The 13,321-nt window shown below is 36.9% G+C and overlaps 1 protein-coding gene across 5 annotated transcripts in view; it reads right to left on the reverse strand.

Annotated features, from left to right (window-relative positions):
* Positions 1 to 13,321, reverse strand: part of LOC129625374 (ankyrin repeat domain-containing protein 26-like) — a 69,351-nt gene that overhangs the window by 30,444 nt on the left and 25,586 nt on the right. For 4 of the 5 annotated variants that reach the window (XM_055543610.1, XM_055543611.1, XM_055543609.1 and 1 more), the window contains exons 12-17: positions 12,828 to 12,921; positions 10,881 to 10,979; positions 10,244 to 10,272; positions 10,081 to 10,153; positions 5,403 to 5,482; positions 603 to 757 (exon numbers count right to left, since the gene is read on the reverse strand). In XM_055543610.1, the coding sequence (XP_055399585.1) occupies positions 603 to 757; positions 5,403 to 5,482; positions 10,081 to 10,153; positions 10,244 to 10,272; positions 10,881 to 10,979; positions 12,828 to 12,921 (530 nt within the window). The remainder of the gene's footprint in view (positions 1 to 602; positions 758 to 5,402; positions 5,483 to 10,080; positions 10,154 to 10,243; positions 10,273 to 10,880; positions 10,980 to 12,827; positions 12,922 to 13,321) is intronic. The other variant, XM_055543612.1, reaches the window with a different exon arrangement.

The following is a 13,321-nucleotide window of genomic DNA, read 5'->3' on the forward strand; positions in this document are numbered from 1 at the left end:
ATACTCTAATACTGTAATATGGTTGTATGTTAAGAAATTAACTTTAGTATTATGTCTAAAGGACAAAAAAATAAAAATAACTTTATCTCTAGCAAAATATAAAATGTGATAATCACAACCATTAGCTCAGTTCAGTTCAGTTCAGTTTAGTCACTCAGTCGTATCCAACTCTTTGCGACCCCATGAACCACACCATGCCAGGCCTCCCTGTCCATCACCAACTCCTGGAGTTTACCCAAACTCATGTCCATTGAGTCAGTGATGCCATCCAACCATTTCCTCCTCTGTCGTCCCCTTCTCCTCCTGCCCTCAATCTTTCCCAGCATCAGGGTCTTTTCCGATGAGTCTGCTTTTCACATCAGGTGGCCAAAGTATTGGAGTTTCAGCTTCAACATCAGTCCTTCCAATGAACACCCAGGACTGATCTCCTTTAGAATGGACTTGTTGCATCTCCTTGCAGTCCAAGGGACTCTCAAGAGTCTTCTCCAACACCACAGTTCAAAAGCATCAATTCTTCAGCACTCAGCTTTTTTTATAGTCCGACTCACATCCAAACTTATTTCACAGAAAAATAACAAATGACCTGCTGTTAATAGGCTTACCTATCAGAACCTTCATTCTCCATAGCAGCAAACTCCTGACTGCTGTTTCCTCCACTTTTTCTCTGCTGAATCAATCCACTCTCATCAGCAGTATCACATACATTGTCTGATATTTCCACTTCACTACTTTTGTGCTGCTTCTTTTCTTCTTCAACCTTTAATGAAAGTTTGACACTAAGAAATTCTGTTACTTAATTATAAACATCTTTTTTGGGGTTGTTTTCATTAATTGTATTATTTGACTCAGGGTTTGGCCTGATTTTAAGTGATAAAAAAATCTTTTTGTGCTTACTTTAATTTTATCACTAACAAGTCACTGAAATATTTGTAAATCCTACTTCTTCTTGTTTGACGAAAAGAAACCAAATTCCCAAAATTTCAAAAAAGGCTTTCTTAAGATGATGCAATTATTCATCCCCAGTCCTCCCCATCTAACTGGCAGAGATAGAGAAATAAAAAGACAAAACACACAAAATCTGTCCTCTTCAGTCTTTACCACCTGGATTTTCCATTAAACAGCCAGATTTAGAGGATGTGACACCTTAGTGCCTCAAAAACACTAAAGCTATTCTTTCCCCACTGCCTTTTACATTTCTTTGTTCATTTGGATCCAGGATATAACCAAAAAGTGATGGTGTTCACTAAAATATATGAACCAAAGTTTACCAAAACACAAGGAGCAGAGTGAAACTGATGAGTTGTTAGTGTGGAATTCTGGAATATAAATAATGCTTCCCAATTCCACATTCAATAACCATCAAACTTTATAGCTAGAGGGTATAGAAATAATTATCTATGGTAGCCCCATTATTTACCAGAAATAGAAGTAAAACCAAGAAAGGTTAAATGATTTTTTTTGTCTTTTTCTTTTTTTTCAAATTATTTTTTAATTGAATGATATTGCTTTACAGAATTTTGTTGTTTTCTGTCAAACCTCAACATAAATCAGCCAAAGTTATACATATATCCCCTGCCTTTTGAACCTTCCTCTCATCTCCCCCCATCCCACCCCTCTAGGTTGATACAGAGCCCCTGTTTGAGTTTTCTGAGCCATACAGCAAAGTCCCGTTAGCTATCTTTTTACATATGGTATGTAAGTTTCCATGTTACTCTTTTCATGCATCTCACCCTCTCTTCCCCTTGCCCCAAGTCCATAAGTCTATTCTCTATGTCTGATTCTCCACTGCTGCCCTGTAAATAAATTCTTCAGTACCATTTTCCTAGATTCTATATATATGTGTTAGAATACGATATTTATCTTTCTCTTTCTGACTTACTTCACTCTGTATAATAGGTTCTAGATTCATTCACCTCATTAGAACTGACTCAAGTGCATACCTTTTTATGGCTGAGTAATACTCCATTGTGTATATGAACCACAACTTCTTTATCCATTCATCTATCGATGGACATCTAGGTTGCTTCCATGTTCTAACTATGGCAGCAGTGCTGCAGTGAATGATGGGATACACGTGTCTTTTTCAATTTTGGTTTCCTCAGGGTATATGCCTAGGAGTGGGATTGCTGGGTCATACGGTAGTTTTATTCCTAGTTTTTTAAAGAATCTCCATACGGTCTTCCATAGTGACTGGATCAATTTACATTCCCACCAACAGTGCAAGTGTTCCCTTTTCTCCACACCCTCTCCAGCATTTATTGCTTGTAGACTTTTTGATGATGCCCATTCTGACTGGTGTGAGGTTATATCTCATTGTAGTTTTGATTTGTATTTCTCTAATAAGAGATGTTGAGCATCTTTTCATGTGTTTGTTAACCATCTGTATGTCGTCTTTGGAGAAATGTCTATTTAGGTCTTTTTCCCACTTTTTGATTGGATTGTGTTTCTGGTATTGAGTTGTATGAGCTGCTTGTATATTTTGGAAATTAATCCTTTGTCAGTTGTTTCATTTGCTATTATTTTCTCCCATTCTTAGGGTTGTCTTTTCACCTTGCTTATAGTTTCCTTTGCTGTGCAAAAGCTTTTAAGTTTAATCAGGTCCCACTTGTTTACTTTTGTTTTTATTTCCATCACTCTAGAAGGTGGGTCACAGATGATCTTGCTTTGATTTATGTCATCGAGTGTTCTGCCTATGTTTTCCTCTAAGAGTTTTATAGTTTCGAGTCTTACATTTGGGTCTTTAATCCATTTTAATGTAATCAAGCTGGAGAAATCAACCTTCTTGAATTCAGATTATACTACAAAGCCACAGTCATAAAGACAGTATGGTACTGGCACAAAAACAGAAATATACACCAATGGAACAAGTCTGAAAGCCCAGAAATAAACCCATGCGCCTATGGGTACCTTAGTTTTGACAAAGGAGGCAAGAATATACAATGGGGCAAAGACAGCCTCTTCAATAAATGGTGCTGAGAAAACTGGACAGCTACATGTAAAAGAATGAAATTAGAACCCTTCTTAACATCATACACAAAGATAAACTAAATGATTTCTTCAACGCCCCTAAAAGTGACATTCCCTAGCATTTTATGGCACCAAAAGAAATGATAAAATTCTGTAACCCTGAATCCAATAAATTACCAAATGAATTCATCAAATGAATCAGATAAATTAAAAGCGTGACTTTGCCCAAGTAATTTAATGCCTTAGCTGGGGATAGGGCTGATCTCGTTTTTCTTTTAAAGGAGAATACCTACAGATTTGTGTCTGTTGTTAAAACTCAGCCAAGGCACCTCTTACACAAAAGAGCAATCAAGCAAACAAATAAATTTAAAAATCTATTACTGGAAGGAAGAAAAATCGCACAGCATCTCAAAACTCAGTTTTCTCCTTTGGAGATAATTTTTTGGGGGTGGGAGTTTATACTACCTATGTGACAAAATCACACGTGTCAAAACTTACTACATTTTAGTAAACAACATAATGGAAAAGTCTGTCTCAAAAGAAACATCTGCAAGTGATGATTAAAGAATATGTGGGAGTACATGTGAAAGTTAAAGTGAAAGCCATTCCGTTGTGTCCAACTCTTTGCAACCCTATGGACTATATAGACCATGGAGTTCCCCAGGCCAGAATACTGGAATGGATAGTCTTTTCTTTCTCTAGAGGATCTTCCCAACCCAGGAATCAAGCCCAGGTCTCCTGCACTGCAGGCAAATTCTTTTCCAGCTGAGCCACAAGGGAAGCCTTATACATGTATTGGGAAGGGAGTACATGTATTTGTTATTAAATTTTTTATTTTTTTAATTTGTTTTATATTGTTTATTCTATTTTTAATTTTATTTTTATTGTTATTAAATACATAAAGGGACAGAAGTACATGTATTTGTCATTAAAAATATCCTGAAGTATCCATGTTGGAAATCTAAAATTTATTAAAATTTAACTCTTAAATTTCTTAATCTATGCTTAGCTACTCACAAATCACTGGATCACAAGTAAGAAGTGAAAAATAACTTGCCTTAGCCTAAAATAGGGGAAAAACATGAACTCACAAACCCAATTTTGCCACTGTTTGAATTAAGTAATTCATATATGTTAAACCTACCAAAAATTAATTAGGTGATTTTTAATGTTATAAAGGCTTCCTCACTTAAAAATATTTCACCTCACTGTATCTTAAATAGAGAGTCCCTACAGCACATTTGTAAGATTTTTTTTTTTAAGGACTCATACATGCAAAACAGATAAACTTTATATTACTAGGAGCCAAAATCAAACAACAACAATCAGAAAGAGGAACAAATCCCTAAATTTTAATGCAAATTATATATTATGATAGTGTTATTCATCAATACATATTACCTGCTTACATTCAGTTATGTGTGTGCTCAGTCATGTCTGACTCTTTCCATCCCTAAGGACTGTAGCCCGCCAGGCTCCTCTGTCCATGGGGATTCTCCAGGCAAGAATCCTGGATTGGGTTGCCACGTCCTCCTCCAGAGGATCTTCCCAACCCAGGGATTAAACCTAAGTCTCGCACATTACAGGTGGATTCTTTACCATCTGAGCCACCAGGGAAGCCCAACAATACTGGAGTGGGTAGCTGAACCCTTCTCCAGGGGAATTTCCTGACCCAGGAAATGAACTGGGGTCTCTTGTATTGCAGGTGGATTCTTTACCAGCTGAGCTACCAAAGAAGGCCCTACATTCAGTTATATTATATTCTAAAATCCACCAATGAAAGTGGATAAAGCATTTTTTGTAATATTTATTGATTTCTCACCCCAAAATGAGATAAATTAGAAAGTTATTATTTGTGCCCTAACAACAAAGGTCCAATCTGGAAGCTTTGATTCTCTTAATAGGTAACTGGGTTAATTCTATGACCCCACTCTCTCCCTGAATGTACATCCCTAATCAATTACACCAAGATCACAGACAGAATGACTCTTTCATCGTGGCATCACTGACTGGCAATTTCAATGGAAAACCCTGAACCACTGGGAATGATTTCTCTCTACATGTATCTAGGTCAGGGATCATCATTGTCATATTGTTCATAATTTCAACTGTTTACTCTTACAATTCAGTATTTGATATCACCTTCATAATCATGCAATGAAGTTATAAAAATGGAAGAGTAAACAACAGTCAGGAAATTTTTTTCCCTCAATTCCAAAAACAAACTATAAGTATAATAGATTCTAACAATATTAAGATTCTAACCTTAATAATTAAGGTGCCATAAAAACTATTAAATTATTATCTATTGATTCTAAAAGGCTAATTTTGAAAGGTAATTTTATTTGTTATGACCTCTGTTACACACTGTATTATGCTGTTGAAGCACAGGAAACAGTATTAAACCAGAAATTTAAATTTGCATTTTTACATACCTGGGAATGGTTTTCATCTCCAACAGGTTTTTCTTCTTCTTCCTCTGATGTCATTTCTAAGTCTAGTTCTGCCGACAAATCTGTATGTTTAGTTAAAATTACTTAGAATATTTTGATAAAAGACAATAATCTTTATTTAAAACATAGATTTAAAACACTGTATCAAATGACATCTTAAATCAATCTTAATCTTCAACTGAATATTTACTTCTTTAAGACATACTTCCAACGATCTAAAATTTCAACAAACAATTTGGAAAATACCAGATGTCACCAGGATATGGGCACACAAACAGCTCAAAGATTCATTCACAATATCATCCAAACATCAATGAAGAAAACAATCAGAAACCAAACAAAATTTCAAAATACAGGACAGACATATAAAGTCACAATACATTCTCTTATCTACTTCCTAACAGTACCTTTTTAACAACATGCCAAGTTTCAACTGCAACATTATTCATGGTTTACAAAATTCCTCTTACTTTTTATGCTTTTATCAATTCCTTAATCTGAAATGCTACCTTGTACTCTTCTGACAAATTACTTTTCATCTTTTAAGACTCAACCTGTTTTGTGAAGTTGTCCTTGATTACAGCTATCTTTCCTCAGATAAACAGGTATCCCTTTCCTTATAGCTACCTTAGTACTTTATAGATTTTTCTAGTGTATCTTCATCACCTGAATTGTAAATTATTTTTTCACATGTCTATCTTCTTGGCTCCTAAACTGCACAGGACAAGCTCTTAAAAATCACTTTTTAGTCCTCATTTATTTTATTCATTAATTATTTATCAGCTTTCTGCTCTGTACTAGACTCTGGAGTTTAAAGAAAAATGTAGATAAAACATGTCAGGGAATTCTAGAGATAATGCCTGAGCGGAGACTCACACAGTCCAAGGGAAGGAGAGGGAAGGCATGCAAGGCTGTAACAAGACGGGGAGAGAAGCACACACACAACAAGGTGAATATCTGAGAAAGTACAGGGACAGGTCAGGAGGGCATCACCAGCAATTCAGAACTCCACAGCAGACGACAGAAAGGGCGAGAGATGAAAAGTCAGGCAGAAGTCAGATTATGACAGCCTCACGTGTCACTTTATGCTGCCTGGACATTACTGTGATTTGAAGAGTGGTTCACGGTCACACTTGCTTTTGAGAGAGGTGACTCTAAATGCTACAAGAGGAATGAATTTGAAGGGCATACAAATGGAGGGAGATGAATCTGAAGGCATTATTAATGGAAAAAAACAAAGGTGATGCAGGCCTGAACTGGGGGAGCATTTCCAGAAATATTTAGGATATAAAATGTTCTGAGTCCAGTATAGAATAAATCATTATGAAATGAATAAACATACAAATCCAGGGGCCCTGAAGGAGTAGACTCTGCTGGTTACTTTATAAAAGGTATCGACTGAGATGAGAAACGATCTACATGAACGGTCTGAAGTCGCTTCTATTTATTTTGTAGTTTTCCTATTTCCCATCTTCCTCTGTTGAAGGGACTGGATAGGCTTTATCTGAATTTGTGTTTCGTGGACATACCAAGCTAATGGAGAAACAAGGGCAAACAAGTCACTTCTATAGATTAAAAAAAAAAAAAAAACACTTTGAGTTTATAGCTTGTAGTCACTATTCTAGGAAATAACTGAGAATCTTTTGTAAATGCAAAGTTAACCCTATAGGTGAGGATAGAAAAGAAAAAACTAGGTGTGAAAAAAAGAAACAGTATATGATTTCTTACTATAGCTCTGACCATATGACTGGTTAAAGGTGCTAAATTAATTGGTATTTATGGACAACACATATTAGACATGGTTACTCAATAGACTGGGCATCCTAGTAGAATCAGAATTGACTTTCTATATACTGCTTTTAAATGATACAGCACTCCTTCAATATTGCTATGAAGTTACATTTTGAGAAGGCAATCTCTAGATGTCTACCTAGGTCTCCCAACTAGTTCGAGTTCTAAATATAATCCTGCTACTCACTCTCAGCTGTATGCTAAATAAAAGGCTAAACAAACTTACTTTCTTCTAACTCTCTTAGTATTTATTGTATTACTATGGTCAGAGGGAGAATGCAAACACCTTGCTAAGAGGTATTGCTTGGCTGTAGCTTGCAAAAAAGGAATCAGCCCAAGGTAGGTTTTGCCACAAAATCTAATTTGAAACCGTCAGAATAATGGTTAGGCCGTGCCCAGGTGGCCCACAGCTGGGTGCCCTGGGCTTCTGCATTACCTTGTTTGCTTTTTCTGTTTTCTGGCAGCTGAAACTGGCACAGGTCATGGAGCGTGTAATTCCCCAGAAACACCGCTCCAATAGTCATCTTTTATCTATTACAGTCATCTGTCCAAATTCTGTGGATGCTGACTGATTTTTGGTCATTGATTGCGACACCGGTGGACACTGACCAGCTTTTAAATGCCCCGCTCTTTAATAAGTCTCATTATTGAGGCTCAAACTAGGAGAATCGGAATCTGAAAAACCTGAAAACAGTTTCCATTTATTAGAATGTCAATAAGAATACTACTCTGACTAACTTGAAAAGTCTTACTTCAGAGAATCAGTTCCATGTCCTCCTCTCCCCTCACTCACTCGTCCTTCAGAGCTTATTATATCTTGCACTCCACTGCCATTCATGAAGAGACGTTAACTAGTGTCTCATTTTTTCTACTCGCTAATTTTCTAGTATTACTTACTTTGATTCACTCAATCTCTATTACATATTCTGTATTCCGTAAGAACTTTGTTAATAATTATTTTTCCCCAACATACAAATATTTTATTAACAAAATTTATGGCATTTATTTTACACTTAATTATGCATGACAATATTGTGTGTTCTAGAGACCATGGTTTTAAAAACACTTTTATTGAATAGTACTACCTTAATTAATGGTACAAACCAAGACAATGTATTAAAAAGCAAAGACATCACTTTGCCGACAAAGGTCTGCACAGTCAAAGCTATGGTTTCTGCAGTAGTCACAGAGGGATGTGAGAGTTGGACCGTAAAGAAGGCTGAGTGCCAAAGAACTGATGCTAGAGAAGACTCTTGAGAGTCCCTGGAGAGCAAAGAGATCAAACCAGTCAATCCTAAGGGAAATGAACCCTGAATACACACTGGAAGGACTGATGCTGAAACTGAAGCTCCAATACTTTGGACACCTGATGTGAAGAGCCAACTCACTGGAAAAGACCCTGATGCTGGAAAAGACTGAGGGGAGGAGAGGGGGACAGCAGAGGGTGAGATGGTTGAATAGCATCACTGATTCAGTGGACATGACTAGGCGAACTCGGGGAGACGGTGAGGGACAGGGCGGCCTAGCGTGCTACAGTCCATAGGGTCACAAAGAGTTGGACACAATTTAGGGACTGAACACCACCACCAATAACTTTAATTACAATGAGACAGCCTTTTCTCAATGTATCAATATCTTCAGAACCCATTTTTTAAGCCTTGGATAAACATCATCAACTTATATAAGAAATGATAGGCTTGTGTGTGAGTAATTGTTTCCATGTGAAAATAGGATAAGTCGAGGACCACACTGGATCCAAAGAGCACAGAAAACCATGAGACAAGAATGAATACAACACAAAAATGTTTGCTTTAAAAAGAAAAAAAGCTGTCAGGTCTACATTTCTTAAGAGAAGTCAAAGAAACAAGCAAGAAATGTAAAAGTGAAACTTTAAACCCCGTTTCAACTCAAGGCCCCCTTTATCATTTCACATCTAACCACTTCAACACTTTAAAACTGTTTAAAAGTGTGCCCTGAGACTCCAGAGACTCCCTGAAGTCCAGAGACCCATTGGGTCAGGGGGTCCAAGAGATCAGAACTATTTTCACAACAACACTAAATGTTACTTCCATTCTCATTCTGAGTGCACAGTGGAGTTCTTCAGAGACATGATATGTGATATTATAACTCTAATGACAAATGGAATTAGCCATTATGATTCTGTGTTCTTGTATTTTAAGTTTTTCAGCTTTGTTTTCCAATACAGTGAACATTAATAAATACAACCTACTTAAACAAAAGTTCCATGGCATTCTCAATAATTTTTAGAAGTATAAAAGGATCCTAAAGCCAAAACTTTCAGAATCACTGTTTTAAAAGATTATGTCTATCAAAAAGCCATTAAAGTATGAGTACTTCCCCTACTTCTAATAATCAAAGACACCACAAACACACACACACACAAAGTCTGCTAAACAAAACATCTGGCTGGCCTACATTCATCTGTGTAACAACACTAAAATGAAATAATTATAAGCTGAAATACAACTGATATATTAGCAAGAGAAGCTTTACTCTAGGTAAAGGTCAGAGCTCAAATAAGCATTTTTGGACACTGGAAAAATCTTAGGATCTAATAATTAATTTCTGAGAATCCCTAAGAAGTATACAGATTCCAAAGTGAGGACTTCAGGGTATTGAAACATATACAGAAACATATTGAGTTCAAGTTTACATTTTAAAAATTTCTTGTTCTTATGCCTGTATGTATCTTTTTTTCCAAAACATGGATACCAATAATAACACTTGCCTTATGTATGTCAAATGCTTCAATTAAATTTGCAAAAAAAAGTCAGCAGTATGAAGACTGAGCATTTCAAATACTTCAGTGTCCCTCTTTTCAGAGTTACATGTGTATTGCAAAATTTACCTGAAGTGGATGTTTGTAAATCCTTCATTCCGACTGTTTTATTAGGAACAGAATCTTTCACTAAGACTGCAGGCTGAATGGGTTTGGAAACAAGTTGATTAATAATGTACCTTTGATACAATCCACAGTTCATAATTTAAGATAAAAACATAAACGATTTTACCTTCACGTTATGATATTTCTCAGGAGAATCTAAAAGGCAAAAGGGACATAAGAGTTAATTACATGTAAATATGAAAGCCAACTTTACATTCATGCAGAGTTAGTACTGAGCAGAAATCCTTGTGCTCAGCCTTGGCAGTGAATACATTCGGTTTCAGTGTCTTGTTTTCAGGGGGATGTTAGGACACCAGCAAGACACACTACGAATCCACTATAGAGAGTGAAGAAAAAATAGAAATAAAGGTTTAACAAAACATGCAGTTAAGATTTCAAAAGTAACATTACATTTTCAATGACTTTATAAAATATTAAAGTGCACACACGTGAACATGCCGACTGATGAGAAAAGTGATGTTAATCAGAATAAATCATGACCCCAAGAAGATAAATGTGAAAGTAGATGGGAAAATGCAACAGCATTATCTTGAATGCAATACAGCAGTATCATTTCCACCATTATACTACAAGTATTTATCATGTTCTTCAATCTGTCCAGTCATTTAAGAAGTGTACAGCTGGGATGACAGTTCAACTGAATGCATAATTCATTTCTCATCAGAGAAAGAGTAATGAACTGATTAACTGGGATACACACTTGTAGAATAATGGTTCATAAAAATATTCACTTTTTTTCATACCCATGTGGGCTACTGGTATGCCTACATGTCTTGGCTCCTCTAGTTTAGCCATCTTAAAGTTTCTCGATCCAATCATGCAAGAAGGTATATAAGACACATCTAGAAAATAATGCATAGTAAGTTCTCAATATTGAAATACAATTATCAAAAAGGAAATAATAAATTTAACTGTCACACAATTATTAGATATTAAAAATTTTGCATATTTCAAAATCAGTATAGTACTTATCAAAAATTAATAATTCTAGTATTTAGGGAATGAACCCTATTAATCTGTTTTGTTTCAAAACTTAGTTTGGTTTGGTACACCATGCTACTGCTTCAAAGGAGTTCTGTGAAACAACTGTCAAAAAAAGTCAATGCCCCCCTATTCACATTAATCTAATTTGAATAACAAATACCAATACAACCTATATCTTTGATGCCTGATAGGTATTTGGAGTGGCTGGAGTTTCCCCCACTTCTAGCACCCCCTCCCACCTCCAGTATTCTCTGGAGCAACAATGATCTTATCTCTTCTCATGGCAAATACACTGAAGCCATCTAGAAGGAGTTCCTTCAAGTTTCCTCAACTCCAAACTCACCTCCCTAAGGCCTTACTTTCCTCCCTTTGTCCTTTCACTAGATTCTTTCCTCTGTAAAGGGTAATCTCTGGATCTGTGGTCTGAATTCCTCCCCCTTTACATTCTTTGTATGGATCATCCCCACCACTTCTTTTTCCCTCTTTGCTTAGCAATGGTATCTTACACCTGTAATTGCTACTTCAACTCTTTGCTTCCCTCTGGCTATAGACACGTTTAGAAAGAAAAACAAAATAATGCTTTTCCTAGATCCTGTTATGTCCTGAACTCTCCAAAGCTCTACTTCCAGATTTCTCTAAATGTAAGGCTACACCCTTGCTACTCGGAGAGCTTATTAGAAACACAGATTCTCAGACTTCCTGCTCAGTATGTGCACTTCATACAAGGTCCCCAGGTTACTAGTTAAAATCTGAGAAACTCTGGTCTATACTGAGTCTGCTTCTACATTACTTCAACTTATTCTCCTGAAATCTTAGCCTCAACTTCCTCACTCTAACACTTCCCCCCAAAGTGAAACTGCATTACAAGTTGGAAACTTTCCAGTGGACTATCAGGCTGTAGGTTCCTTGATCTCCCTATCATGCCCTCTGCTCGCTCCTTCTTTCTAGTTCTCTTTTGTTGGCCTACGTGACACCATCCTATAAAGCAGCAACATTTCTATGACACCAATTTGCAAACATTTACAGCTGAGCACCTATGCCCGTGTCCTCCACAGAGGATAACACACAGCTCTGCACGCCCAGGGACTGCAATCCTGAATGCCTTCCTAACAATGAGGAAAACAGGAAGAGGGGAAAGCTTTGCTGTTCTTCTCTGACATGTTTGGTGCTGGAAGCTCACTTCAAATGCATTGTCCATATCAAATACTCTCTCTTTTTCTAAAGCGTTATCTTACTTATTGTCCCCTTCCCCCACAGACCTGTGCTTCCTTTCCTTCATTTCCTCCCTACACCCTCTGCCTCTCTCATCCTTCATTCCCTCTTGTTTTTTTAACCTTCCTTAGGTCAATAGAGTATCTTGAAACAGAATTAATTTTTTACTTTTTTGGCCCGTGTGTCAAATGGAACCTTAGTTCCCTGAATAGGGATCGAACCAGCACCCCCTGCACTGGAGACTCTAAACTGCACAGAGTCCTAACCACTGGACCGCCAAGGAAGTCCAGGAGCTAAATAACTTAGCTCCTTAAATGATTCTCAATTTAATCTGTGGCTGACACCTGATAAGATACACTATTTCCCTCCTTTTCTCGTCTTTTACCTCACTACACATCTGACAGGTGATTTTCTTTGCCTATTAGAATATATCAGCATTTCCATTTTATATCAACATTCTGTCAAATGACTTCTCTATAAAATATAGTTCTTACCTTCTACTTGTTCATTTAACGTATTTTTTCCTCTTTGACCAGCAGCTCCAGATAAAAGATCCACATACTTCCGTGGAAGGCTCTCAGAGACACTCTGTTAAAATTAATACTGAGTTGCAGGAAGATTTCCTAATTCCTTTTGAAGAAAATATCCTACTTTTAAAAACTGCCTACATTTAACCCGGTTAAGACAGGTTTGCCAAGATCCCACAGCTGCTACGTGACAGATTCAGGATGCTGACTTCAAACACGGTGCTGTATCACCAGGCAGTGGCTACCCGCATCTAAGAGATCAGGCCCTTCTCATCTCCTTCCGTAGCTGCCACCTTCAAGCAGAGCATTGTTACTTTACCATACAGCTGCCATAAAGGTTCTCTGCATGTGCTGGTTAAACTATCCAAAATGGTTTGTACTTACTAATACATCACAAAGCAAAGCTAACTGCTGTTATTATACCACGTATTTCTTACTATTCCCTATGCTTTTGCTTCTCT

The sequence above is a fragment of the Bubalus kerabau genome, chromosome 13, assembly GCF_029407905.1.
Source record: "Bubalus kerabau isolate K-KA32 ecotype Philippines breed swamp buffalo chromosome 13, PCC_UOA_SB_1v2, whole genome shotgun sequence".
Lineage (NCBI taxonomy): Eukaryota > Metazoa > Chordata > Mammalia > Artiodactyla > Bovidae > Bubalus > Bubalus kerabau.